The sequence below is a fragment of the Podarcis pityusensis genome, assembly GCF_964106645.2.
Source record: "Podarcis pityusensis genome assembly, chromosome: 16".
In the NCBI taxonomy this organism is placed as follows: Eukaryota; Metazoa; Chordata; class Lepidosauria; order Squamata; family Lacertidae; genus Podarcis; species Podarcis pityusensis.
The window spans coordinates 18,401,640-18,429,037 of record NC_138041.1 but is presented as its reverse complement, the minus strand read 5'-3'; the positions used below and the strand labels follow the sequence as shown (position 1 = coordinate 18,429,037).

Sequence of the window (27,398 nt, the reverse complement as noted above, 5' to 3'; positions counted from 1 at the left end):
CTCTGGACAGAAGCTGCAATAATGAGCTAGATGCACAAATGGAATGCTTCCGACATTCCATCACAAGCATTTCAAGAGGCCCATAAGATCAGTATTATCCCCGAAATGCAGACAGGATTTCGCCTGTGCATTGAAGCCAAGAGGCAGCAGCTTGTCTTAAGCAGACTTGGCAATAGGCCCCCCATCTCCTCACCCAGAGAGGTAAGAACTGCATTCTGCTTACACCTCAATATTTTACAGCTAGACCTTATGCTTAGAACAGATGCCTGAAATTCTAAATATCAAGCTTCTAAACCAGGCACAGGAGCTTGTGACCCCCCCCCCCAGATGTTGGTGACTACAACTCCTATCATCCCTGACAATTCAGCATGTTGGTTGAGGATGATGGGAGTTGTAGTCCAGCAGCATCATAAGAACTGCAAGTTCCCCATCTGTGTTCTAGTTGTTATGGCTAGAATGGACCCTTGAAATGTGCTTGCTAAAATCTCAGAAGTCAGGGATCACTGGGTATTGTTGCTGGGGGGCGGGGAGCAATCTGCTGCCGTCCCCCTTCCCCTGACTAGCAAATACAAGTTATAGGAAAAATATATTAAAGTTTGCATAATGTATACGTGTCACAAAATTCAGCTATCTTTGGTGCCAAATATGCCTGGCCTGGAGGCAAAATTCTAGCAGTAGTGAGGAGCCAAGAGCCCTGACTATAGACAAGCCAGCATGAGATGGAATGCCAGCCAGCAGTGAACCGGTTGCCCTGCAGTTTGTTTGCAATGACAAGCCTCCAAGTTTGTGGCATTCTACAGGAAACTTTAAGTTTTCAGCACTCCTCACATCCTACGTGCTGGTTCCTGAGTTCCCAGTTGCTCCCCGGCTCCTGGAACTGCATCTGGAAAAGATGAGGCTGACTCGGGGCAGCCAAGACCTCTCCTAGACATCCCACGCTGGCCACAGGGAACGTGGCGCAAGCCAAACAACAAGCACCGCTTGGCATCCCGCTCTATATTTACAGTGTAATCAAGGAACCCGTGTTTATACAAGAAAAATATGGGTAACTGGGTCGACTTTACATCCAAACACAAACATTGTATCTAATTGGGAGCAGATGCTGACATGTACAATAGAGACACACCCTCCTTCTCTAGCCTCAGGGGACTGGTATTCCATCGCTCCGGGAAACCCTTTCTGTATGGATGCATTATTGAGAAACCTGATCAGTTCTGCCACGGAAGTCCTGCCTGTTGCAGTTCAAATGGGCCTCGCTTTTAGCCCACTGGTAAGCAAAGCATACCCAAAGCATACCCAGCACATTCACATTGCAGGGAGCTGGCAACCAAGAATTTCCCCAGAAGAAAATGGGTGGCGCATAAAGCAGATTTCTACGCACTCTGACTGCTGCTACAACTCAACCTAAGCAAAGCCCAGCTGGATCAGGCTAAAGGTCCATCTTGCCCACCACTCTGAGCGACGGGGAAGACTCAGCTCAGTCACAGCAGAAATACGTTGCACAATTCACTGCAACTCCAGCTTGGGCAGATGGCAATATTTGTGTTAAAGAAATGCAAGGCAGAAATTGTAGCAACACTTTAATGCAGTTCTAATCTGCTTCAAAAGTTACACATACACAAAGAGTATTTCAGAGGAGAGGTTTGGTTGTACTTGCTTTATACATCAGTAACTAACAAATATTTGCTCCCTTCAAACTAAGAAAGGGGAGGTGCTGCTGCTTAGATCACCCCCCAAACACCCCAATGATTCTGCTGTGAACATGGGCTGTTTTGTGGCACCCTTACCATTGACTCACCAGTGGCTGAGCTTCATGGTGGACAAGACGTAGATGGAGTTTTTGAGAAGTGTTAAGTAGGAACAGAAGCAGGGAAGCAACTTACAGAAAGAAAAGAGAATAACTGAGATGCAATAAAATCTGGGAGAATATTGCAGTGGGAAGTGACCTCCGCCTCAGTTTCCTGATGAGGATTTCAAGGGCTCAAATGAACCTTGACCAAGGGAAAAGGAAGGTTCAAGCAGCTGCAAAAAGAAAAAAGCCCCCCCCCCCCCCCGCAGCTTGCACAGTCCAGGGTGTGGTCATATAGTCCAGGTCCCAAACACACAGCAAAGACTTTTTTAAATAGTCCAGCGGCAGGATTGTGAAAGCAACACTCTGCAAGAATTGGAAACCAATGAGTCTCACACTGCAGTAGACTTGTGGCCTGTTAGTTCCACTTCAGAGCCTATACAAGTCCTGGGCTGGGATCCTAGTCTTCCAAAGCACCTTTTCAGCTTGGGCTCCATTCGTGAGGAGCCAGCAAGGCTCCGCTTCCTCGCTAAAGCTCATCAAGGCTGATCACGATCTGCTGACCTTCTTGAGCAACTGCCTGGAAAGGAAGAAGGAAAAATCATTAAATGCTAGCAAGAACAGTCTTTCAACATACCTCTTTCCCATTTGTATTGCCTCTGTTAGATTGTAAGTCTGCAGGCAAGGGCTGCCTTCTTATTGATCTTATGTAAGCTTCTCAGGGATCCTTTTTGACTCCTTAGTAGGGTAAAAATGCTTCCTTCTAGGTTCTGGGAAGGGTCTGAGGGCAGTTTTGTTGTGGCTTTGGTCCTCCCCAGCGGGGTGATCCTTTAAATGTCCAAAAACCTGAGCTGGTACAAAATGCTGTGACCAGATTCTGCTTTTACAAGCAAACCCACAACAAAATGTTGCAGTGTGTAAGTGTGCTGTCTTCCAGCCAGCCAGCTAAGCCCTTTTCCAGGACACTCCACTCCACCCATTTCCTCCTCCTCGCCGCAATCAATCTGTTCTCATTATGGATTCTTTTTCCTTCTGAAAATTTGTAACTTAGCAATATCGTAAGATGTGCAACTTTAAGAACTGGCACCTTTGTATTTTCTGCTCCAAGCTAGCCAGTTGCTTCCATCTTTATGTGTGGATGGTACTATTTTGGTTACAAAAGATCCACATTTGGAGAATGAGTCCTGTATATGGGATTACTCATGAAGACTCCTCTTGCCACAGTGGCCCTACATAGCGTGGGACTGTGATTCTTAAAGGATCATCTCATCTCCCGTGAACCTGCCGCCCATCTCAGGCCTCGCTTTGTCTCCCATTGCCTTTAGTGGTACAATTGGCAGGGACGTGTGATAACACATTTTTGGTCCGAGAAATCAGGTTGTGGGACTCAACTCTATGACTCCTTTCCTGGAGAAGTCTTGGTTGGCTCCTTCTTTTGCCCATTAAGCCAACTGAGAACAACAAATTCATTCAGCAAAGATTCCACCTGACTGAATGTTTCTCATCAGTGTTTGAAGACAAGTGCGGGGAGGAGGGTACATTTTTCTTTGTCCTTCCATTTCTGTTGATGTGCCCCAAGCAAATTATCCTGATGCACAGATGGGCATGCTACCTGCGAGGCTCCACTTACCTGCCACTCTTCCTTGCTCTTTCTCATCTCCTCCTGCAGGTCTGCAATTCTCTTCCGACCAGCCAGCACTGCTTCAGCCAACCGCGAGTTCGCCTCTTCCTTTTCTTTTATGGCCTTTTGTAGGAATCTGCGCTGCTTCAGAAGGTACGGCACAACAGCACTGTGGACGTCTTTCTCTGGGATTCCACTGGGACGCCTGAATTCAATGAAGGCGTTACAAGAGGGGTGGGCAATCTCAGGCCCAGAGGCCAAATGTGCCCCCTCCCTCCTGGGATTCACTGTCTGGTCCTCGAGACCTTCCTCAGGGCATACGCCTCACCAGTCCCACTTGCCATCCCTCTCAAGTGCTGTGAGTAGAACAAGCCTATTGGACAAATGTAAACTTAACTTTTGTTCCTTTGCACACTTTTGCCTCTGGCCCTGCCCAACGTGGACATGTGGCCCCCGAATGCTTCGCAGAAGGGGGAGTGGCCCTCGGTCTGCATTAGAGGAACAAGGAATGGGCTTAGAGGCAGGAGATATAGGAAAGCATTGAAGTTACCAGCTTTTAGAATGTGCCTGTTGATATGCAGAAGTACTGGCAAAACACTGGTGCTGCCACGGGTGTAGTCTGTGCCTTATCACAGAAGGGACCGCAGCCTATCTTTTCATGCAGGAGGTCCCTAGCTGCTCAGTCCCCATCAGTGAAGCAGCTATAAAATTGCTGGCACATTTGCAAAGCTAAGCAGGGTATGGTAAGGTTTTCAATTGGATGGGGGATTGTGTTTAGAGATTCCTGCACTGCATGGGGTTAGGGGAGATGACCTTTGGGTCACTTCCAACTCTACAATTCCATGACCTCTAGCTGTCATGTGTGAAACGTGTGTAGAAGCCATCTACCAGACCCCAAACAACCAAAGGTTGAAGGCGGAGGATGTGTGTGTGTGTGTGTGTGTGTGAAGTTGCCATCTCCCTCTGCTTCCCAGCTCTATCTAAATGGCTGCTGTGAAAAGAGGCTACCTGACAGGACAGACCTCAGAGTCAATCCAGCCAGGCAGTTCTTATGCCAAGGGAGTCACTCCTTACCATGCAGGGGTACTCCTTTTCTTTGCTTCTTCCGCAAGTTCATCTAGTGATTTAAAGAGCACACTGAGATTCCCTTCTTCCTTCAGGTCCTGGATCTCCTCCTGCACAAAAAAACCAAGACACGCAATCTCTACATATAACCTGAGAATGTACTATTGAGTTTAATTTTCACACCTGTAACATCTGATGCCTCTCTGAGATGTACTGCCGAAGGTCCATGCGTTGGATACACACGCAGGACCCAAATCCAAACTATTTATTCTAGTTGTGGATGTAGCTTTGAAATAGATTTAATTTAATATTCTTAAAAAATTAGGGACAAATTGCAGCCCTTTAAGTACAGCCAACAAATAATCCCACCCCAAACAGTAAAAGGCCTTTGACATATCTAAGGCCAAAACTGCAAGAGGTTTGCAATAATCAATAATGTTTAACAACTTTTCACAACAAGGTCTCCCGTCTCCCTCCCTGTAGCAGATAATGTGACATGAATATGAACCTCATTACCATTCTCTCACTGGACTTCACACACACACACACACACACACACACAGGCCTCCTGTTTTCACAGTAATATCAGTTGTTATTTACTATGTTGCAGTCTAGTCACATCACATATGCAGGACTGAACCATCAAGCTGGTGAATGAAGAGTTCAATCCTTCCAGATTTACTATTTATTTAAAACGATTTTGGATTTGATTTGATATCCCACTTTATCACTACCCAAAGGAGTCTCAAAGCGGCTAACATTCTCCCTTCCCTCCCCCCCCCCACACCAAACACTCTGTGAGGTGAGTGAGGCTGAGAGACTTCAAAGAAGTGTGACTAGCCCAAGATCACCCAGCAGCTGCATGTAGTGGAGCAGAGATGCGAACCCGGTTCCCCAGATTACGAGTCTATCACTCTTAACCACTACACCACACTGAAATCTGCACCCCTTTCTGAAAAACAAGAACTGCAGGCTGCACTGGAACCTATAAGGAAGGGTTTTGTGCTCTTCCTTGGACCTTACCCGAAAGGAGGTTTGCAGGTGGGAGATAAACTGATTGTAAACACACTTGGTGAGTTCGGGTTGCACTTTGTAAAGACGACTGTAACACTTCGCAAACCTATGGTAGCTATGGATAGAGAAAGAAAATGCCATCAACATTTTAAAAACCCTGCACGTTGTTTCTATTATCTATGCGGTAGGGTGCATAATCAAGTATTCATTTCTATATATTCTTGCTCTTTTTTGTCCTCTCCTTCCTTTTCTTTTCACTGCTTAAATAGGATTTTAGTCAAGAAAGATACCTAATTTTATAACATGTAAACTTTTCATTTTCGTGTTTATCCAAGCAGGATATAGTTGATGTTGCATGATTCAATATTACAGATTAATATGCTTTAAACATTTACAGTGTATATTCGAAAAATTTCCATTTTTCTAAGTCAAAAACACACACCATACTCGTAATTTTTCATGTTATACTTATTCCTCGCCAGAAAAGGGAATTGGGCTGGGTGGCAACTCCAGACTTTTAACGGGAAAAAGTTTGCAACAGCAGCATCACCTCTGGCCATGGAAGTTCCATTAAAGGAGACCCTCCTCATAGCGCTTATCAAGCCCTTAAAAAACTAATCTAAGCTCATGACAACATCGTTTGTGTTGCCATTGTACTCATTTAACACGAACCTTTCTGCTGTACCTCATCCTGTGAACAAAAACATTCCAGGGAGGTGCCCTCTGTGCCAGGTTTTTAAATGAATGCTGAAAACTTTTTTATTCCACCAGGCCTGTGGAGAGTACACCACCCACAATGGGTTACTGGGCTTTGTTTTCAACTGTTTGTGCTTTTATTTCATGCTTTATCTTATTTTTACCGTTGTAAACAGCTTTGATATATTCTTGTGATATGGCAACCGTTTTTTGTTGTTGTTTTTTTACATAAGTCAAAGAGCCCTGGAAGAGACTTTCTGCTCGACTCTGCTTTAGGGCATCCCAGCCTCTTTTCTGCTCAGAGCATCCTTCCGTCTTTCCACAGCCAGGCTCCCTCCAGGCTGACTACAATTCCCATCAGCCCCAGCCAACTTCAAGAGTTAGCGAATTCCGCGTAAACAACTCTCGTGGGACCTGCCCCACTAGATCTCGCGAGGCTTCCTCCTCATAGCACCAAGCCAACTATCGCGAGAATTGCCTCCTCCCGCTCTCGCCAAGCCGCCCTCCCTTACCTGCCCGTTTCCACAATCTTCCGCAAGGAAACGTCGACGATGTAGTCTAGGAGCTGCTCCCGGCTGGGGTTGCTCGGAGGCTCAGCAGCAGCAACAGCAGCGTCGGCGGCGGCCTCCTTCTCCCCGTCAGCGGTACCCACCCCCTCAGCCACCTCAGTCGCCATTTTGGGCCCGCCACAAATCCAAACCCCTCAATAGCCCCGCCCACTGATGCCCACGCTGCTTCCGATTGGTGGAACGAGGCAGTTTTATACGCTCGGCCCCACCCACGTGATTTGTGGTCACCGAAGAGGCGATAGGACCTAAGCTTTTATTTAATTGGACGCGGCTTCCCCGTTTGTCCAATGAAAAGCCTTTAACGTAGAGCGAAGTACAATGCCGCCCTCTACTGGCTAGTTGTATATGGCGTTACTGAACGGCGTGAGGAGGGCTGCCTGGCAACTTGACTGTACCGTATTATTTCTTTTTGCAACCTTGCTAGCACGGTATTATTAATTCTTAAAAAGCACCTATAGTTTTTCTAAGGAATACAGCAGATTAAGGCCAAGACATAGCCAAATAACCTTGAATGGCCCAAACGGAAAAAAGGAATGGCGAGAGAAAGGGACACGGAGATCATTCAGGTGCCTGTAATTAAAAGTTATAAAATTGACCTTTCAGTGGCTGGCTGGAATGGCTAGCTAAAAGCAAGCCCTGCCTATGACGGCTTTAAAAGTGAAGTGGGGCAATTCATGGGAGGATAAGGCTCTGAATGGCTTGGGTCTACCTTCACTGTTCTAGGCAGTATGCCTTTTGAATACCAGCTGCTAGGAATTGCAGGTGGGGAGGGTGCTATTGCACTCAGGTTCTGTTTATGGGTTTCCCAGATTAAATCTGGTTGGGCACTGTGAGAACAGCACGCTGCACAAAACAGCAAAGTGACAAAAGAGAGTATGTGAGAGGGAAATCTTAATATGCAAAGGAATGATGGAGAGCAAGAGCCAGAGATCTTGGATTGGCACTGCGCCTCAGTAAATTCACTGACTCAGCTGCCCCAGGGCCCCCAAGTACCCCCATGGAACCTGTACACAGTGCAAAGGGTTAGGAAGTGTGCACACACAGGAAACTGGAGAGGTTTGTCTGACCTTAACACCACCCCATATAAACGGCAGTTATGTTAAAAAATACCTCATTTTCATTTCCAGCTGCTCTATTAGGGAAAGATAATTAAAAAGCAGGGCAAACTGTCTTGTGGTGAATTCTGCTCATCCACAGGCCATCTTTTCAGTGCCCAAGAATCTTCCAAATCCCCAGGCTAGCCTAGCAGCAGTTGGAAAGCCATTGTTTTAAAGCAGAAACAGGGAACGTATGTCTGTCAAGATGTTATTAGATGTCATTGCCAACCACCCTTGACCATAGGCCATGTTGGCCAAGGCTGATCAGTGTTGTCAGTTCAACAACATCTGGAGGGCCAAATATTTACCCACTCCTGATTTTGGAGCATTTCATCCCTATTGAGCGTAGAAGGTCATTTGTTTCCACACCATAAGCAAAAGAAGATTCACCAGGAAAAGGGTCAAATAAATAATAAAAACTTTAATTACACTTCAAAGACTTATTACAGTGCAAAATTGAAACCTGTTTTAATGTACACAAATACATTCAAACTCCATATTGAAACAGCAGGCACAGATATCGGAGATCGTTTGGATTTTTTTCCCATTTAGAGAAGACATGGACAGGCAAATCCTCACTTCTTGTGGCTGCCGAAGATTTCCTGTTGGCCCTATGCACCCCATGCTCAGATCATGTTTGCATCTGTTTTAAAGGTAGTCACTACAGCTTCCCCAGTTCCGTTCAACGGAGCTCCCTACAGATTCTCTGTGTACTAAAGACTGGAAACAAAAATAATAACTCAGAGTATCATTGCACTTTAAAAAACAAAGTCAAGATAAAGAATGGAATGAGATTTCAGCCCAAAGTGGTTATTTGTATTTGAGATATGCAGAGGACCTCACCAGGAAAAACACATGCCACAAACCGCTCATCATTTAACCAGCACGAGGGATTGGCTACTCTATATACAATCCACTGATAAGGCTCCAAGCATTTTCATAAGGGTTGGTCGTATAGCAGATGAACTGACATAAGTAACATACCATTGCAAAACCATCACAGCAGCTTTTCGAAGGGGTGGGGCATTAATCCATCCAACTCCCCTGAGATTATAATAATCTTCCTTTGCCACTTTAGCTTAGAAGCAGGAGAGGCTAATGTTTTTGGGACCCTCCAGGAGTGGCACCCCACACTATAGCACACACATTTGCATGCAAGCACGCAGGACATTGTGCCTACCTTATTTTATTCTTTTGCCACCAAAGGGGTAGAAATTTTTACCTGGTGGAGTACATCAGGCCCCTGGATCAAGGGTTAGCCACCCCTTCCACAGAAAAAGCTAATCCACCACACCCTATAGGTGCTCTTAACACATCACCATGTAAACAACCTCCCATCAAAGACAATTGCAAAATGCAATGGAGGTTTATTGTGAAACTTAAAAATACAGAAAAGTGTACAAATTAAGAGAAAGAAATATGTTTTGACTGCTGCTCTTACCAAGGGAAGGGGAGTCAAAAATGCCTCCCACTTGGCAAAAATCAAATTCAGCACAATTCCCGGCATGTTGGGGGTATTCTGCACAGTCAACACTACTCCTAGGCAGCCAAAATGTGGGCCTGGTTCTGCTCCCTGTGCATTTGCCGACTATGAAATAACCGTGCAGTATGAGGACTCCAAGGTCGCCTAATTTTATTTGCTTTATTACCCCCCCCCCCCCGGGGGGGGGGGATCCTTCAGTCCTCCAACAGGTCACCACTGGAACTAACAGAAGCCCATGCCACACTCAAAGGCCTAGTTCTAAGAGACTGAGTGGGAAACCTTATCTGGGCTGTACCATTTCAGATTCAGGAGGGGCTCACATGGACTGGTCCTAAATTAAAAAAGGGGGGGGAGTGACCACCCATTAAGAAGGAAGCTCAACTAGCAAACTGGCTTTCTATGGACAGGGTTTTGTGAGGTTTGAACATGGGGAAAAAGTCATGTGAGCCTCCACCTGCACTACTACACCCCAGGCACATGTCTTACCGCCTCACCAAGAACTAAACCAAGTATATGGGGTGCAAAACCTTATGGTGATAGGTCCAAGACTTTGTCTAATTACAGCTGATTTTGGCCAAGTTTGGGATATTTCACCCCTCTTACTTTCCTGCCCTTAAGTGGAAGTGGGTTGTTTGTCTAGTTCTACCCCCTGCCCCATCCTTTGTCTGGGACAGCACACCTCCCTGCCTCAGCCTGGGGTGCATTTAGGTTCAGGGGAACAGGGAAGGCATCAGAAGAGGGTTGGGGAGGGACAGACAGACTGGCCCACATATTCTGCTTCCAGGGCCCACAACATGCCAAAAAATTTCCACAGTACAGTGTTTACAGGGTTTACTTATTTGCAGAGTACGAGGTCCATCCATAGCCCCTTTCTTGGTTCCTGATTATGGCACTAGAGTAAACTCTGATCCAAGTTAATATATATTTATATATTAAAAAAAAAACATTGCTTACTTTAGAGAAAAGGTCCAAAGTGCAGAGAATATCACCTCCCATGTATTGCTTCCAAAGATGCCCACCCCCGTAATCCATTTTAAAACAAGTGAATTTACATCCAACATGGTATTACCACCTCTACTCCCCAAACAGCAGCCTTTCACAGACTTAACATGGCTACAAAAGCACTGTGGACACAGGGGAGCAAGGTAAAAAAAAATAACATGCAGAATCAGCACCAGTCACAATAGAAAAAATAGTGACACAAGCAAGATGGGAGGACAAAATGGAAAGACGCCCATCACTGGAAAGGGGGTTGCCCTGCTTCTCCTACTAGCCCAACAGCTGAAAGCTCTTAGGAAACAGGAACACAAAGCAACTTCAACCAAGGTGGAGCCAGACCTGCAAAGGGCTGCAGTCTCAACAGGCTGCCCTGCCCAGACAAAAGGAGAAGCTTCTACTCTTGCCCTCTGCAAAAGCAGGTGTAGAGCTCCTTCCCAGTTACTACACTTTTATGAAACACTCATTCAGTGATTGGGACATACTTGTACAAAGATCAAAAAGGAAGTATTATACAACTCTTTTCAGCAAGATAATTATGTTCTGCCTTTCAGAAGAATCCTAAAAGGGGGGAGGGGAGCAGATTTCATTGTGCTTAAAAGGAAAGGGGAAACAATTTTAGGATAGGAATCTTCTTTCTTTTTTTAACACTCACATTTGCAAAGGCCACAGAATAAAGGGTGCGTCCTCCCCAGAGAGGGCTTTAATCCCAGAAGATGCATGCACGTACCAAAAGTACAACTGTGCACTTCTACTGCTGCAGACTCTCAATAGGAACTCCTTGCTTTTGGTATATCTCCCCGCTTTCAAATCTTAAATCTGTAGACGTTTTGGAGGGGTGTCTGAGGGGATTTTGTTTTTGTTTTTTTACTAATGACTTCTTTCCAGGAGGTGTGTACTGTTGCTGCTGCAAGTGGCAGTTTCTGCAGCTCACGGGTGGTGGCGGCAAATCGCACAAAGTCTTCCAAGGTAGGAATTTGGCAAAACGAAGAATAAAAACGCATTTTCAGAAGATCGTGTTGTTTTGCTTCATTCGTTTAGTTGTGGTGTGTTTCCTTTTAATTCAAAAAGGAAAAAAGAAGAGGCGTCGGGGTTCCTTCACATATGAGCAAGGAGTTTTTACAGTAGGTGCTTTCTTTTACAGAATGCTGCAATAAATCCAAAGGGGTAGACAAATACTGGGGAAGGGGACTTTCATTTGCATTTAATCCTTCACTAACAAATACTTGTTAGAAAGCTCTCTGGGCTCACTTTTTGGTGGCTTTTCAACCATGCCAATGGTCCAAGAGATCACAACCAAGTCCGACTCCCCCTTCCCCAGTTTTGCTACCAGTGCCTCGAGTCCACCAACTCTGGACGGAGGCTCAGTTTCTTCAGAGTCTCGTAGCCCACCACGATGACAATGGTGGAAGGGGTGGCGGAGATGATGCGGGCCGAGAGGCCTTTCATCAGGCCCCAGGGCCCTTCCTCTGCTACCAGCTGCTTGAAAGTGAGAACAATGGAGCTCTTGCCTTCCACCTGAGCGGGAGAAAAGAACAGCCACAAAGTCAGAGGTTCACATGGAAACAACACAGGATAAAAAACTGGACAAACCAAGCAAGCTTGTTTCCTTCTGCTCCAGAAGCTAGGAATCGAACCAAAGGATTCAAGTTACAAAAAAGGAGATTCCAACTAAACATCAGTTAAGAGCTTTCTGATGTCTGCTGGTGATGCAACACTGGAAAAGGTACTATGATACATATATGGGGGAATTGTTTAAACATAAACAATTTTGGGAAACAGTATATAACGAAATGAAAAAAATGTTCAGATATTCATTTAGGAAAACACCAGAAGGTTTTCTATTGGGAATAGTACCAGGAAGCCTAAAGGAAGAAGACAAGGCCTTATATTTATACGCAACAGTAGCCGCAAGGCTGTTGATTGCGAAAAATTAGAAAAGTGGTATTGTACCAACAAAAATAGAGTGGCTTGCCAAAATTATTGAAGTACTACAATATATCCAAAACAATGGGAGAAATTGGAAGGATCTCAAAAGAGAAGACAGACAGGGACTGGAAGGTGTTTAAAACATAGTTGCAAAACTATATCGAAAAATCAGAACTCCTATTAGAATAAATAAGTTTCGTTTCAAATACTGGAATACTAAATAAGATGGATAACAATGTGTAATAGAAAAAGAAGTATGAAATTAGGTTAAAGGTGTGTGAAAGAAAGTAATAAAAGTGGAAAGAAACTGCAATTGAGTAGATTGGAAATCTAACACAAAGGTGGGGTGAGGGGTGGTGGATGGTGATGGGAAAAGGAATTATCTGTGGGATTGAGTGTAGGTATGTTGTAGGTATGTTGTATGTATGTTGTATGAAATGTATGTTTGTATATTTGTAGTATATGTGTATTAATGTTGAATTATTTTAACAATAATTTTTTTTTTTTTAAAAAAAGAGCTTTCTGATGTCACGAGCTCTTTGACAGTGGAAAATACTCCCAAGAGTGGACTCTCCTTCCTTGGTGGTTTTTAAGCAGAAATTGAGTGGCCACCTGTCATGTATCATTTAGCTGAGATTCTTGCACTTCAGGGAGTAGGACTAGATGACCTTTGGGGTCCCATTAAGCTCTACAGTTCTATGCTTCTACGACCCACCCCACCCATCAAAACAACCATATTCAATACTAAGAAAAGCCCAAGATCCAGATACCGTATTGGCCCAAATATAAGCCACACCTGCAAATAAGCTGCACCTTTAAAATTCAATATAAAATTGGAAAGAAAAAGAAACAGTGGCGGTGGCCAGATGGGCAAGAGACATTCTGAGGGGGGCACACAGCTCGCCTCACACTACATCAGGCAGGGTGGGAGGGCGAGTGCTGGTAGGGGCTGCCATGGCAGTGCTGCCGTGCAATCCCCCTCTGCCTGCCCTGCCACTGTTAATGGAGCCAGGGGGTGCCCACCCTATGTCCGGAGTGGCGAGCGGCAAGGCAGGCAGAGGGGGATCGCATGGCGGCAGCGTGGCAGCCCCCACCGGCACTCGCCGTCCCACTGCACACTGCTCCCAGCACTGGGTGGGCAACCCCCCCCCCCGACAGCGGGAAGTGGGAAGCGCAAAGTGGCAGCACTTTGCTCGCCAGGGCTCCAGCAGGAGTTGAAAGAGTTAAGGGCAGGGTTCACTGTATGTCTGTTTCAGCCAATTTTGGTAAGATCACAAATATAAGCCGCACTTTAACTTTTCACGGTCAGAATTTGGAAAAAAAGGTGTAGCTTATATTCGGGCCAATACTGTAAGTTACAGAAACGATGGAATTGTGCCAAATTCATTCTCTTTTCAATGTTTTGATTGTATTTCTATTTTATTTACATATTTTAAAGCAAGTCTGCCTTTCACGCACAAGTAGCCAAGATAACACATGGCTACTTCAGAATCCTCAGCTATAAAGCTTTCAACTGCCTGGCCTGGGGCCCACAAAGTGTGGCTGGCCTAGATGTGCAGTTGCCAAGATACTGCCCTGTCACCTACAAGAGCCTGGGCCAACCTCCAACGTCATGTTTGCCTATCTGTTGTGTTATATACTGCCTTTCTGCGTGGGCACCCAGGGACGTTTACAATTCTAAAATACTTAAACAACTTACATGAAAAGTAAAGATGGCCCTATGGTGGCAGTGGGAGGGCAGCCTGACTGAAGCAGACCCTGATGCTGCCTTTCAGAGACACTCAGGATTAATCAGAAATGCAGTGGTGCAGCAGAGATGACTTTCCACTGCTCTCCCCAGATCAGGTGCTTTTCTACCTCACACTACATGACTGATGCACTCTGAATGCCTTGGAAGTACAGTATGAATCAGCTGAGCTTCAGTACTCTGGCAGAATTAAATGCCCAACCTGGCTGACTTGGAGTTGTAGTCCAAAATATCTGGAGGGCACCAGGTTGGGAAAGGCTGCCCTAAACATTCAAACATACCTTCTGGAGGCAGTCTTGAATCCAGCTTTGCCACAAAAGACCCAAGCAGCCGCAGAGCACCTTTCATGAGTCAAGGCTGCTGCACTACCCGCAACCACCACCTCAATAGAAATAGGCTGCCAAGAGCAACCCGTACTCTGGAAAACTCTAGGCTGAACTACCACACTGCATTATTTGAGGGTCTGCCCTTGAAGGTTCTGACTAGAAGCTACAGTTAGTCCAAAACGCAGACACTAGAGGCAGCTGACTGGGACCAGCTAACAGAACCAAACTTCACCAGTGCCTCAGCATCCTTCCATTTCTGAGCAGGACTCAAAATGGTGAAATTTACCTGTAAAATACGAGACCTGAATACATGGACAGGATCACAAAGCTGGAAAGTAATTTGAAGGTCATCTAGTTCAAGCACAGGAGAGGCCACCAAGGAACGCCTAGTCTAATGTGAGCCCCTGCCAAGGTAATCATTTAAAATGATGCTTTATTCGGCCGTAGGATGCTCTTACCTGCACGCGAGCCCGGATGACATCCATGGGGTTGGTGAGAGTGGAAGCTGTCGCAGCAGCCATTGGCCCAGATATGGCTTGGAGGAGCAAGTGTGGACAGTCCTTGGGTGTCAGGCTAGAAAGCTGTTCTGGAAAGAGGAGTGAGAGCCAGGTTATGTATATCAACATATAGGGGTGCCATTTGTGCTTCCACAGTCAGGGGCAATCTACCTCACTGTGCTGGTGGTGAAGGCAGAGCACAGGGGAGGGCTGCTGCCTTCTGGTCCTAACTGGAAGCACCTGTTTGGTAGCTGCTGTTAGGGGGAAAAGGCTGGGCTGGATGGAAAACTCAGATCCGGCAGGGATGGTGCGAAGTGACATTTTTCTGTTTTAGATTACTGGTGCTTTGCCAAATGTTTTCCTACTGCAACAGGCAAAGCATTTAAATAAAAAGGAAAGACAGAACCCTTTAGTGGCTGGCTGTTTTATATGAACTTGTATCAAATGTTTTTTGTTTTTTCCTAGTGAGACAGTATCATTATTAAGGCCAGTTTTAAAAATGGTAATCCCAGAGTAACATGCAAACTTTCATGTTCTCTCCCCCCCGCCCTTTTAGTCAACAAAGAGCAGCCATTGTTTATTTATCACAGGATGTCTTGCTGCAGTACGGGACTTGTGGGCCCCAGGCACAGTCTAACCTAATTAAATCTGCAAAATGCTTCTTCCTTTCCATCTCAAGACTGTCACAACTAGCAAACAGGAGCTACCATCATACCCAGCAATGTATTTTCTCTACCACCCACTTCTTTGTTGTTTCAGGGAAAGAGGGTTATACCCAGTACTTGGTTTGGAGAAGAATTCCATAAAGCCTGAAAGGTTGCAGAATACATTGCAATTCTGGGGCTTATGCTAATCAAGGAGTCTTCTTACTCATACCACAGGTTTTTCCCCTAAAGGAGCAACATGGCCACTTGGCTTTTTGTATACATACCCTTAGCTGCAATAGCCTTTTGTAGCAAAACGAGCTAATAGTCTTGAGCTTTCCTTGGCATTCATATTTCAGATGTGCACATGCATTCAACAGATAGGCTTTTCCAACAAAAGCTCAAAACCAATTATTGGGTGGGTGTGGGGGGAATTATATACAGCCTTTACACCAACCGGTTCCCAAGGTGGCTCAAATTATTTTTTTAAAAAAACATTTAAAGCCCAGTAAACAGGTTCACAAAGGCCTGTAAGCCTCTAGAAGGTATGGAATTTTGACAACAATTGAGCCTATAGGGATAAGTAATACTAACTCACCCCATTGTGAATTTGGAAGTTCCAGATCCAGACAGAGAATGCCAAATAAAAGATCTCTTTCCTTTACTGCTACCTTCGGAGATGGAGTGGGATATACTGCTGCCTAATCACCTATGCTAAAATCCTGGATTTCTCCATTATTTTCCATAGGCAGCTCTCATTTCTACCCCAAAGGAGGGGGGAAATGGATTGTGTCTGTGCACACAAAGGAACCAGACATCAGACACGACTGGTTGTCTATAAATTAAATTATGGTTGAGACACAGAAATGTTAAGTGTATCAACTGGAAAAGGAGAATGATGGAGGGCAGTGGGAGAGAGGTAGTTGGCTGACTCATCTCTACAACAGCTTGTACCTTTGGAGAAGGGGAGGAATAGGGTTGGGGGGCATAACTCCCTTCCCTGCAGTATGCAGGGAAAGTTAAGAGAAAAGGTTAAAAGGGCATATTTTCTTTTTCACCTCAGTCAAGCCTATATAGCAATTAAATACTCAGGTTTGGGGCTGGCAGCCAGCTCTTCACCTAATCCCTCTAGAGTTATACAACACAGCAGAGGCTGTGACCCTTTCCCACTTCCTGAAACTCCTCTGCAAGAGGCCTCAACAAGGCTCTTGTTTGAAATTGGAAGGAGCCTTGTATGGGACAATGCCTCTTACTGCAACATTTTGTTGCAGGTCTTACTTGTAAAAGCAATTTAAATTCATGCAACCCCACCCCCCACCAATAAAAGAGAGTTCAGCAAGTAACATAGGGGTTGCGACCCAGGATGTGTCTTCTTAGCAACTTATTATTATAATTTTAAAGTTGTTTAAAGCTGTTTTTAACATTGCGCAATATTGTGTTTTAATATTAATGTTGTGCTTTAATTGCTGTAACCTGCCCTGGAAACTTAAGCTGAAGAGCAGATAATAACGCCGTAATAACAAATGAATGATGGTTTGAGTTGACAATATATGCTTTCAGTCGTAAAAGAGCAAATGAGATGCTTGCCAAACACATCTGGGAAGGGAGTTCCACAATCTCAGAACTAAATTGGGTTCTGGTTCCTAAAAGGTTCCTAAAAAGTTCTGGTTTCAGTCACCACCACCAACGCCGTCTCAGAAGGTAGGAGGCAGCTGGGAGCAGGGGCCAGATTGGCTTTCTTAACATTTGAACTAGGGTTTGTATGGGAGCAGTTCCTGCAGTTCCTCTGGTCCCAAGCCTGCATAGCGCTTGCAAAGGCAGAGGGTGAGTTCCGATCACCTGCCGGAGAAACGAACAGAAGGGAGGTCCAAAAGCTGCTCTGGTTTCTCACCTGCATAGAAATGGTAGAAGGGCCACCAGACAGCGCTGTTGGGAATGTAAGTGAGTAGGGAGGCCACATAGCCCCTGTAGAACCCCCTCAGCCCGTCGGCCTTGAAGATCTGTGCGATGATGTCCCGCGTCTGTCCGAAGACCGGGAACCGTTTCCCCTCGTGGGTCTGCACTCTGAACCGGCCCATGGTCTCGCCTTTCCGTTGCATCATCAAATGCTGGGAGATCACATCGATGGGCACTGTGATGCTCTGGGCCACGAGGGAGGCTGAGCCACCGGCCAACAGAGACTTGACTGCGTTACTGCTGGTGTACTGAGAGAAGTACTTGCGAGTGAGCTCGTACGTCGTCACGTAGCACTGGCCTGAGATCAGGGTGAAGGTGTTGACCAAGAAACCCCGGTAGAGCCCAGCCGCCCCTTCTGCCCGCAGGATCTTGACAAAAGCGTCAAAGGTCCCATTGTAGAGGCTCTTTCCCTTCTGGACCTGCAGCCGCGTCCGGATAAGTGTGAAGGGGTACACACTGACCCGGATCATCATGGTCATGCAGACGCCAAAGACGTAGAATTTCTTCTTGTCCAGGTGCTCCCACTCAATGATCTGGATGTTGCGCTTGTCCTCCATGGCTGACGCCCCCTAGTAATGAGGCAGAAAGGACACACTGATTATTCCTAGACAAACTGCTCATTTGGGATTAGGCTCAGCTGCCCAAACCTGCCCACGGTATTTAATCAACCATCAGCCAGGCCTCACAGCAGCTTTCGTCAAACCAATGCCCTCCAAATGTTTAGGACTGGATCTTTTGGATCATAACTCCCATCAGTCTCAGCCAGCACAATCTCTCAAACTCACATGGCGTTTGTGCTGTGAGCCAATTCTAGAAGTCCATGGAAAGCAATTCTACAGAATATTAGCTCTCAAAAGGTTTTGATTAGGATTGCCACCCAATTAAAAGAAATTGCTGCTGATTTATAATTATATGAATGTTATCAAGTCTCCATAAATTTGCAGATGATAGCAGTTGTGACAAAGGCACTCTCTTCCAGTTTCAGATTATGTATTCACAGGCCCTAGCAGGCAGATGGGCATTTCCTCCTATAAGAGAAGTAGGAATGCCTCTAAGATGGCATACATCACCTGGTTTTGCTAGCTCCTTTAAATTGTGTGAAAGTTACTGAAAAAATCTGCCACCCAGTTGAGGGCACATTTTAAATAAAACAAACTGATTAATCAGCTGAGCACCATATAACCTAGTTGCCATCCTTTGCAGTTCCCAGGTGCTGCAATCTTTTATAGTGTTCACTTTGATTTCTATGATTTTCAGTGATGGTGCAGCAGCAGTAACAGTGAGAACCTCAGCTATTTGCCCAACCACTACCTTTCACCAGAATTATGCAAAACAAGATTTCTGTGCAAACTGGCCTAATTCACATAATAGATACAACTTGCAGTATTTCTTTTCAGTACAGTCTCAAGCAGATTCCAAATGCTACAGCATTCTTAAAGGTTATCGCTTTAATTGTTTTGCTTTTGCTATTTTTTTGCTTCTCAAGTCACAAAAAACCTCACACATTTGTCTTTTGAGAAGACAGGGCCAAACTATATAAACTAGTAGTCAGTATTTTCTCAGAATGTTTCATTCCATTTCTTACTCCTTTAGAGCAGCAATGAAAGTCTCAGGAGCAACGGTGTCCATACTGCTTCTGAGTTCACAACACAACCTTAAACTGGCTCTTCTAGAAAACCTGCCCATTTGCTGGGAAGAAAGCCAAGGTCTCTTTCCTGACAGCTTTCCCAGAAGTGGATTGAAAGGAAACTGGGCGGGTCCATGTTCAGGTTTTACCTGTGTAGCTTGGACGAATTCATTTTATTCTCTAGACCAGCCTTTGCAAACCTGATGCCCTCCAGATGACTCAGTTTTGACAATTCTCCCAAACCAGTTTGGAGATGTGGGAATGTGACATAAGCTCCTGTCTCTGATTCTCTCTTTCTGGCAAGGGCTCCAGTTCCCTTCTTCCATTTCCAAGTATTTTCTAGCCATAGTTTGCTACAATATCCAGTGCCCTGACCTTTAAAACAAGGGTTTCCAACCAGGGATTGGAGGCAAGTGCTACCTCTACTTCAGACAACACAACAAACTATTAACAGAAGAAACTTGGGAACGGAGGAATCAGTGAGCACAAGGGGAGAAGCATGCACACACACCTGAAGGACATTCCAGATCTTCTAAGGCTCCAATGGTAGCTCTGCTTAACTGGGAGTAAGTTCCACAAAGTTCAGTGGGATTTACCTCTGATTAGACATGTGCTGAAAGCCATGATTTGGGGAATTAGAATATAATGTCTGAACTGAGGTAATGATGGGAGGACTATGCCAATACATTTGATGTAAAGTTCATTGCTTTTAAAAAATTGCTGATAATTTTGCAAGCAAAATATTCAAATTTTGAAAATGGAGTGTGCTGTATCAATCAGGCACAGCTACTTAATTTGCAGGGCTATTAGGGCTGCACTTCCAAAATGCCATGGTGTAATTGCAGAATTTTATTTTTTCTTTTTGGCATCAGAAATATCCCAACAAACACAAGGACTAGGAATCAGCATAAACTAAAAGAACATAAAGACACTAAAAGTTAATGGCAGCTTTCAATACAAATTGACCTCAATGTCCTTTTTCAACAAGCTATTAGGAATGGGAATTAGGCATGCCACATAGTAGCGGCCCCTTTCTTATATTGATGATTGTTCCAAAAAGTGAGGCTGGGAGACCATTCCCCTGCTCTGTGGCAGTTACATGTCAGGTCTGCTGGAATTTATTTCGGCTCTATGGCTTGCCTGCTGCATGATGCCTGAACTGAGTCATTCTCAAGCAGCACAAAATTATGGATGAAGAGATGTTTATTTATTGGGTTTATATATCTCCCTTCTTCCCAACAGGACTCATCTAAGGAGAGGCAAAAAATGTAGCTACTAAATGGTACCTTTTACTGAACATGTAGTGCAGGAGGATTTGTGGGCAAAGATGAGATCCTCTCCCCATGCATGCTGAGTTCCAAGCTATTGCCAAACTGTCAGAGTTCTTCCCTTCCTGACACCAACCTTCTGTAAAGTAAAGAGAACAGATTATATTTCATAATAAGCACTATGTGTTAACAGGGGATGGAGGTAAGGCAGAGAAGAGAGCTATGGCGAAGGGATAACATGGCCACCAGCATGGCAAGAATCTCACCCCAGTGTAGATGATATGCTCTCTACCATTTATGCCTTTGCAAAACCTAAAATATTGTAAGTTTTGCTCTACAATCCTGAAGACTAGAAACCTGATTTTAAATGACAGCTGAAATTCTCAGAAATCTGCAGAAGCAACCCCGACCCCATTCTGATATTCAGTTCTACATTCCATCTCAGCTGCACAGACCAAAGTCCATCCACAGGGCAAAGTTGGACTTTCTGCAGATGGAAGAGGGAGCTTCCTCAAGACACATTTTTCTTTGACCATCGTGCTCCTCTCCTTCACATCTCTAACCAAGAAAATGTGTCCTATTCAGTCATTTATAGCTGTGTGCATAGGAATGCAAGAAGCTGGCTTATGCCAAGCCAGATCAACGTCCAATTAGCCCATTACGATCTATTCTGATAGGCTTGCCAAGGCTCAAGGTCCTCCCCAGCTCCAGCAAAAGCTCTTAAAGTTACTAAGATTTCCTTCATTGGCAGGGGTTGACCTTTGAGCCCCTTCCAGTTTGATGATTCTGGAATGAAAGAAGTGAAGAGGTGTCAAGTGGAATTAGATCCTCCACAGCAGGGCTGATGGACGCCTGGCTTCTTATCTCTCCCTCTGCTGCGACCAAATGGGATGGAAAATGCTCCCTGAAAATAGGAAATTAATTAAGTCACCAGGTAATAGGTTCTAGTTCAACCAAGGCCTTTTCCCTACTCTGCTGATTTTCTATTTTCAGGCAGCTTTAAAATACACCCCCAACACACATTCTCTCTCCCACCTGCTGCATATGAAGGCTAGCCTAACCGTCATTTGTAGCGCAAAATATGGCAAACTTGCAAATAAGTCTTCAGGTTATTAGGTTGTTTTTGTTGGGTTTTTTTTTACTAACCTGCTCTTCCAAAATTGCAAATGTAAATTGTGGACCAGCAGCTAGCAAATACTGTAGACCAATAACTTGTGTCAATACATTTTAAGTGAGACCTGGCCTCTGTGGGCAGCACTTAGGAGGTGTAAGCAGAGCAACACAGAGGTTAAGACATAAGATGCACACAAGACCATACGGTAGCCTTTCTCAACCTGTGGGTCCCCAGATGTTGTTGAACTACAACTCTCATCACCCCTAGCTAGCAAGGCCAGAGCTCAGGGATGATGGGAGTTGTAGTCCAACACCATCTGGGGACCCACAGGTTGAGAACTGCTGCCATAAGGGCTAATGACCCTGATAATAAAATCTATTGGCTTATTCATCTGAAATGGTCAGAATCCTCCACAAACTCAGAAACCCTATTCTCCCACATCTTCCTTCCCACCTTGCAAGATTCACTGATGTAGCCTTGCACTTTGCTTACAAATCAGCTGAGACGCAGCCTCCTTAGTGGTGGCCCCTACATGGTAGAAATCCACTTCTTAGCCAAACTCTAAGAAGGGAGTCTTTCTAATCCAGCAGTGGCCAGCTGGATGCTTTTAGGGATTCCATACCCCAGGGCTATTCTTGAAGATGATTGGGAAGCTGCAGCTCATGCAGAATGTAGCTGTAATGTTGTTATGCACGGCAGCAAGATAGAAGAAGAAGAAGAGTTTGGATTTGATATCCCGCCTTTCACTCCCCTTCAGGAGTCTCAAAGCGGCTAACATTCTCCTTTCCCTTCCTCCCCACAACAAACACTCTGTGAGGTGAGTGAGGCTGAGAGACTTCAAAGAAGTGTGACTGGCCCAAGGTCACCCAGCAGCTGCATGTGGAGGAGCGGAGACGCGAACCCGGTTCCCCAGATTACGAGTCCACCGCTCTTAACCACTACACCACACTGGCATACATAGAGATAATATGCCACTGGTACTTAAAGCCCTGAAGAGCTCAAGACTCAAGTATTTAAAGGAACACTTTCCTCAGTATTTGCCACCAAGAAGATGCTCCAAGCTTATCAAGAGAGGACCTGCTCAAGGTCCCCCTGACAGGTATGGCCTGTAGGTGGTTACACAAAGTAAGAGCTGGAGTGGAGCTCAATAGTCTTAAGTATCGCTTTCTGCTGAACTTTATGAACTTGGCTAACTCTCTAAAGCTATCTGAGGTCGTGACCATCACCATATCTTAAACATTTCTCTCCATCCCCATTCTCTACAGCCTGCCGGCTTATATATAGCCGTCTGCATTTATTATTTTTAACATAGTGTTGCATTTTATTTGTTGATATTTTCAGTTCCTTTTTGTTAGTTTCTGGTATTTAATTTTTTGAATGCTGCTTTGCATATAATTCTTCTATTAGAAGCGGGCTAAGAAATCCAGTTTGTTTTTTTTAAGGGACATGTTTCACTTCAGCAGTATAAACAAGCCTAAGTTTATAAAAAGCTGCAACTCTCTCTAAACGTGATTCTTTGGCCAATGAAGTTGGGGCTTTTGTGCTCTAGCAGAGAAAAAAAAAAGACAAGGCTCTGGGACTTGCCCAGAACAGGAGCTGAGCAAGGGCCCACCCCACTTGACACAGTTCTTGAGGGACAGTAAGAAGTCAAACAACTGGGAAGGCAGCAGGCACTGCTAATTTTAATTCTGAACTCATCTCTGCAAAGGCTAAAGGAACTTAGAGTAGCCAAGTAGTTTAACATTTACGTAGTTTCTTTCCCCAAAACAAGAAACAAATATTGTGGTGTTAGTAACTGGAGCCTTTCTATAATGCACATACTTCAACATCTCCCTCCACCACCCCCAGTTCACAGTGGGGGAACCAAGTCCTACCATGGAACAAGGCCATGGCTTGCAAGTCTGCAGAGTCACATGATTACACAGAAAAACTGAGAAGAAGAGAGTCAGGTATTGTGAATTCTAGAGTAGGTTCTCAAACTGTTGGATCACATGCTAAATACAGTGGTACCTCAGGTTAAGTACTTAATTCGTTCCAGAGGTCCGTTCTTAACCTGAAACTGTTCTTAACCTGAAGCACCACTAGAGCACGATTTCTGTTCTCATCCTGAAGCAAAGTTCTTATCCTGAAGCACTATTTCTGGGTTAGCAGAGTCTGTAACCTGAAGCGTATGTAACCTGAGGTACCACTGTATATAAGTACAAGCCACAAAGCAAAATTCCACAAGGCAGGACAAAAGTACCAAGATTCACATAACACTCTGCAGAGTGCTATAGAAATACAACCCCAGCACACTGCTGTATGTGGAATTAGCATAAATATTATCTAATCTGTCCGCTCAGCTCCTGCGCTCATTTCTACATATTTTGAGACCCACCAAGCCCAATGCAGTTCTCTTGCAACCTATTGTGGGTTGCCTGGAATGGTTGTTTACTCTCTCTCTCTCTCAACACATTTGGTGGTAGGCAGCAGAACCAGGAGTATGACTGTGGCTCCAAGGTGCCACCATAAATGGCTGGCGGTCTGTGTTTCACTCGGCAGGTCGTAAGTTTGGCAGGTATGCTCAAGTCTTTGACACCGCTTTCACCTCTTTATGCTGTGGTACCTCGGGTTACATACGCTTCACGTTACAGACTCCGCTAACCCAGAAACAGTGCCTCAGGTTAAGAACTTTGCTTCAGGATGAGAACAGCAGCAGCAGGAGGCCCCATTAGCTAAAGTGGTGCTTCAGGTTAAGAACAGTTTCAGGTTAAGAACGGACTTCTGGAACGAATTAAGTACTTAACCCAAGGTACCACTGTATACATGAACTAGAAACTTATTTAGGAGAAAAAGAAAGGGCTCTCAGGTGACAAACACCAAGGTTTGTCACCATGCAGCAGACACATGGTTGTGTGAAAAAATAAGCTGGGGAAATTGATGGACAACTGATATCAGCACCTATGAGGCTGCCAACAAAGTACCAACAGGCATACACGACACCTCAGAGGACTTCTCTGGTGCCTGGAGGTTCCCTTCTCTCTCCACCCCTGAAATCAGCCTTGAAAGACCTATTCTACTATAGCCAATAGAGGAAATTGCAGGCGTGGAGGTACCGGCAAGTTTCTCTGGTTGAAATGGGCCCCAAAAGGTTGGCAACCCCTGTGCTCCAGAAGCAACTTCTATCCTTATACAATCTACAAGATTGCACTAGCTTCCTTCTCATATCCTCTTCCTCCCACCCAAAGCCTTACATAATTTCATCTCCATAGTCTATGAGCCCCAATAGTACCTTTAGCATGCTCCTACCCACGTGCTCAACAAATTCTAGTCTGCTTCATAGCTCCTCCATAAACTAGTGCAGAGTTCCCAATGAACCCACCTTGGTCCCGTCTGCTCCCCCAAATACTCTTTTCATATGCCCCAAATCCTCATTCTCCTGCTCCCAATCTGCACCCCACATCCCTATTCCCACCCCTCTTCTTCCAAGCCCCTTGTAGCATTTGTGTTTTCCACTTTTGACACTTGAGATGTACAGTATATTTTTATGACCAACCTTGCTTTTGTAATTTTTGTATATTAAAAAAGTTTCATGTTTTTGTTGCATGTTAATGTTGTGCTTTCATATTAATGTTGTGTTTTAATAGTTGTAACCTGCCCTGAAAACTTAGGGTCAACAAATTATTATAGTAATAAATACTACAGTGGTAAAAGTAAAGGTACCCCTGCCCGTACGGGCCAGTCGTGTCCGACTCTAGGGTTGTGCGCCCATCTCACTTAAGAGGCCGGGGGCCAGCGCTGTCCGGAGACACTTCCGGGTCACGTGGCCAGCGTGATGAAGCTGCTCTGGCGAGCTAGCACCAGCACAGCACATGGAAACGCGGTTTACCTTCCCGTTATAAAGCGGTACCTATTTATCTACTTGCACTTAAGAGTGCTTTCGAACTGCTAGGAGGGCAGGAGCTGGGACCGAAAGATGGGAGCTCACCCCGCCATGGGGATTCGAACCGCCGACCATGCGATCGGCAAGTCCTAGGCACTGAGGTTTTACCCACAGCGCCACCCGCGTCCCCTACAGTGGTACCTCAGGTTAAGTACTTAATTCGTTCCGGAGGTCCGTACTTAACCCAAAACTGTTCTTAACCTGAAGCATCACTTTGGCTAAGGGGGCCTCCTGCTGCCGCCACGCCGCTGGAGCACGATTTCTGTTCTCATCCTGAAGCAAAGTTCTTAACCTGAAGCACCATTAGCGGAGTCTGTAACCTGAAGCGTATGTAACCTGAGGTACCACTGTATTTCCTCTCCACTCTCCCCCCCCCCCCCACGGTAATCTGCCTCACAGGAACAAGCCTACTCCCCACAACAACAACATCACCTCCTCCCTATGGGGTGCTTTGGCCCTTTCCCCTTCACATGACCTCTTCACCCCAATAGGAGTCCATCCCCATTGTAATCAACGCTCTCCTAAACCTTATAACATAGACACCGCACCCGGCCACACACACACATACATACAACACCCTCTCGAGGCCAGCTGTTTCTGTTTTTAGTCCCACCGGGGGGAAAAAGGCGAGGTATAAATAAATAAATAAATAAATAAATAAAATATCGTGGGCCCTTCCCCCAACTCTGAACACACCACACATACCTGCTCCCCTCCCTACAAACGAATTTCGGGGGCTCTTCGTGTCCCTAAACATCAGCTCCCGCTTTCATCACGCACCTTGCACCCCCACCCCACGAGCCCCCCATAGAGGGTGCCTAGGCCCCTCCTCTTTTCGTAGGCCCCGCCCCGCGCCCCTCACTCACCTCCCGCCGGCGGTTGGGCGTCCGCCGTCCCGTCCCCTGAGGAGCCACTCTCTTCCTAGCCCCAGGCAGCGGCCCCTACCCCAGCGCGCCCCCTAGCAGGCTGCCTCGCGCTCGCCCCCGCTCCGGCTCTGCCTCCTCGGCTTCTCTTCACGGTGTCCGGGCGAAGCCCTCGGGCCAAGGGGCGGGGCCTCTCGGCCACCCGCCCGAGCCAGTCACCGAGCGGCAATCGTCCCTCGCGCTCCAGCCCCCATCTTACTTCCTGGCTAACCGAGGCCTCCTGGCCGGCTTCACCTTACTCCGCTTGCGCTCGCCTCGCTGCCAGTGACAAAGATGGAAGCGGCGGGGCAGAGAGAAGGGGGCGCGCGAAGAATTAAGGGCGCATGGAGGCGGAAGGGAGGAGCATGGAGTTTCGAAATACTAGAGCGGTACTTCCGGTGAAAAACACGGCGATTCTCTAGGGTTTATAGTAGTTATTTTGAATTTGCGCTTTTCAGATTCGAGTAGGTTTTCTGACATCCGGATTTTTTGGGACCTTATATTCCCCCCACTGTGAAGGCGCTGCCTTTATTTAGCCAACAAAATTGTCACAAAACACCACATAAATATATAGGGTTAAAATACTCTAATCCACCCATCCCTGAAAATGGGTTCAGGGTTCCGGGTTCCAATAATCTTCCTTTAAACCCAGGGTCGTTGTTTTTTTTGGGGGGGGGGGGAAGGTTCCAGTACTCACCGTGAAGTTGTTATAGTAAGTGCCACACTTTAAACTTTTTTTTTTTTTTTTTTTAAAAAGGTGCTGGTATGGTGTGCTCTTGAGTACCCCCAGAATAAAAGCACTGCTTAAACCAGTTTTTTAAAAGTGGAGGGCCACATGGCCTCTGCAGCAATTTACCCATGTTGGAATCAAACAATGGTTCTACATATGGTAGAAATTGCCCAAGGGCTTTTCGTGGCACAGAATGTTGATGGTCGTGGTGTTTTTGTTTTTGCTTCTAGCGTGCTTGTAAAGTGATTGGAAGAACTCTTTAGATAGGTATAAGCCGAAGAACCATAGAACAGTGGTAGACCAGACAATCCCAGGTTCAAGGCCTGACATCTCAAGGTCGGACTGGGAATGCCCCCTGACTGATACCCTAAGACAGCCATTGCTAGTCAGTGCTGACAATACTGAG

General features: G+C 45.6%; 2 protein-coding genes across 3 annotated transcripts; both read right to left on the bottom strand.

The window, feature by feature from the left end:
• Positions 1 to 1,567: 1,567 nt before the first annotated feature.
• Positions 1,568 to 6,894, bottom strand: PMF1 (polyamine modulated factor 1). The gene is made up of 5 exons (XM_080984333.1): positions 6,698 to 6,894; positions 5,499 to 5,604; positions 4,485 to 4,585; positions 3,420 to 3,615; positions 1,568 to 2,369 (listed from the first exon to the last, which is right to left on the bottom strand). Exons 1-5 carry the CDS (start codon positions 6,859 to 6,861, stop codon positions 2,319 to 2,321), a joined length of 618 nt encoding a protein of 205 aa, XP_080840459.1. The 5' UTR covers positions 6,862 to 6,894; the 3' UTR covers positions 1,568 to 2,318.
• Positions 6,895 to 8,252: 1,358 nt separating this feature from the next.
• On the bottom strand, positions 8,253 to 26,459 carry SLC25A44 (solute carrier family 25 member 44). Of its 2 annotated transcripts, none has more exons than XM_080984309.1 (5): positions 26,227 to 26,459; positions 20,343 to 20,463; positions 17,365 to 17,998; positions 14,791 to 14,918; positions 8,253 to 11,848 (listed from the first exon to the last, which is right to left on the bottom strand). In XM_080984309.1, exons 3-5 carry the CDS (start codon positions 17,984 to 17,986, stop codon positions 11,657 to 11,659), a joined length of 942 nt encoding a protein of 313 aa, XP_080840435.1. In that variant the 5' UTR covers positions 17,987 to 17,998; positions 20,343 to 20,463; positions 26,227 to 26,459; the 3' UTR covers positions 8,253 to 11,656. The 2 variants fall into 2 exon arrangements, 1 of the variants encoding a protein (XP_080840435.1); XR_013980140.1 differs by having other exon boundaries at positions 11,822 to 11,848; positions 14,791 to 14,913.
• Positions 26,460 to 27,398: the final 939 nt, after the last annotated feature.

Bases quoted from the DNA above. Each gene is read 5' to 3' on its own strand.
- PMF1 (XM_080984333.1), bottom strand. From the start codon at position 6,861: ATGGCGACTGAGGTGGCTGAGGGGGTGGGTACCGCTGACGGGGAGAAG. The intron at 4,586-5,498 runs GTAAGGTCCAAG...TTTTTTGTGCAG, and splicing joins ACCTGCAAACCTCCTTTCGG to GAGGAGATCCAGGACCTGAA. The intron at 2,370-3,419 runs GTAAGTGGAGCC...CTTCCTTTCCAG, and splicing joins AGAGCAAGGAAGAGTGGCAG to GCAGTTGCTCAAGAAGGTCA.
- SLC25A44 (XM_080984309.1), bottom strand. From the start codon at position 17,986: ATGGAGGACAAGCGCAACATCCAGATCATTGAGTGGGAGCACCTGGAC. The intron at 14,919-17,364 runs GTGAGAAACCAG...TCCTCTTTCCAG, and splicing joins CTTCTACCATTTCTATGCAG to AACAGCTTTCTAGCCTGACA. The intron at 11,849-14,790 runs GTAAGAGCATCC...TCTCCCGCTCAG, and splicing joins TCATCCGGGCTCGCGTGCAG to GTGGAAGGCAAGAGCTCCAT.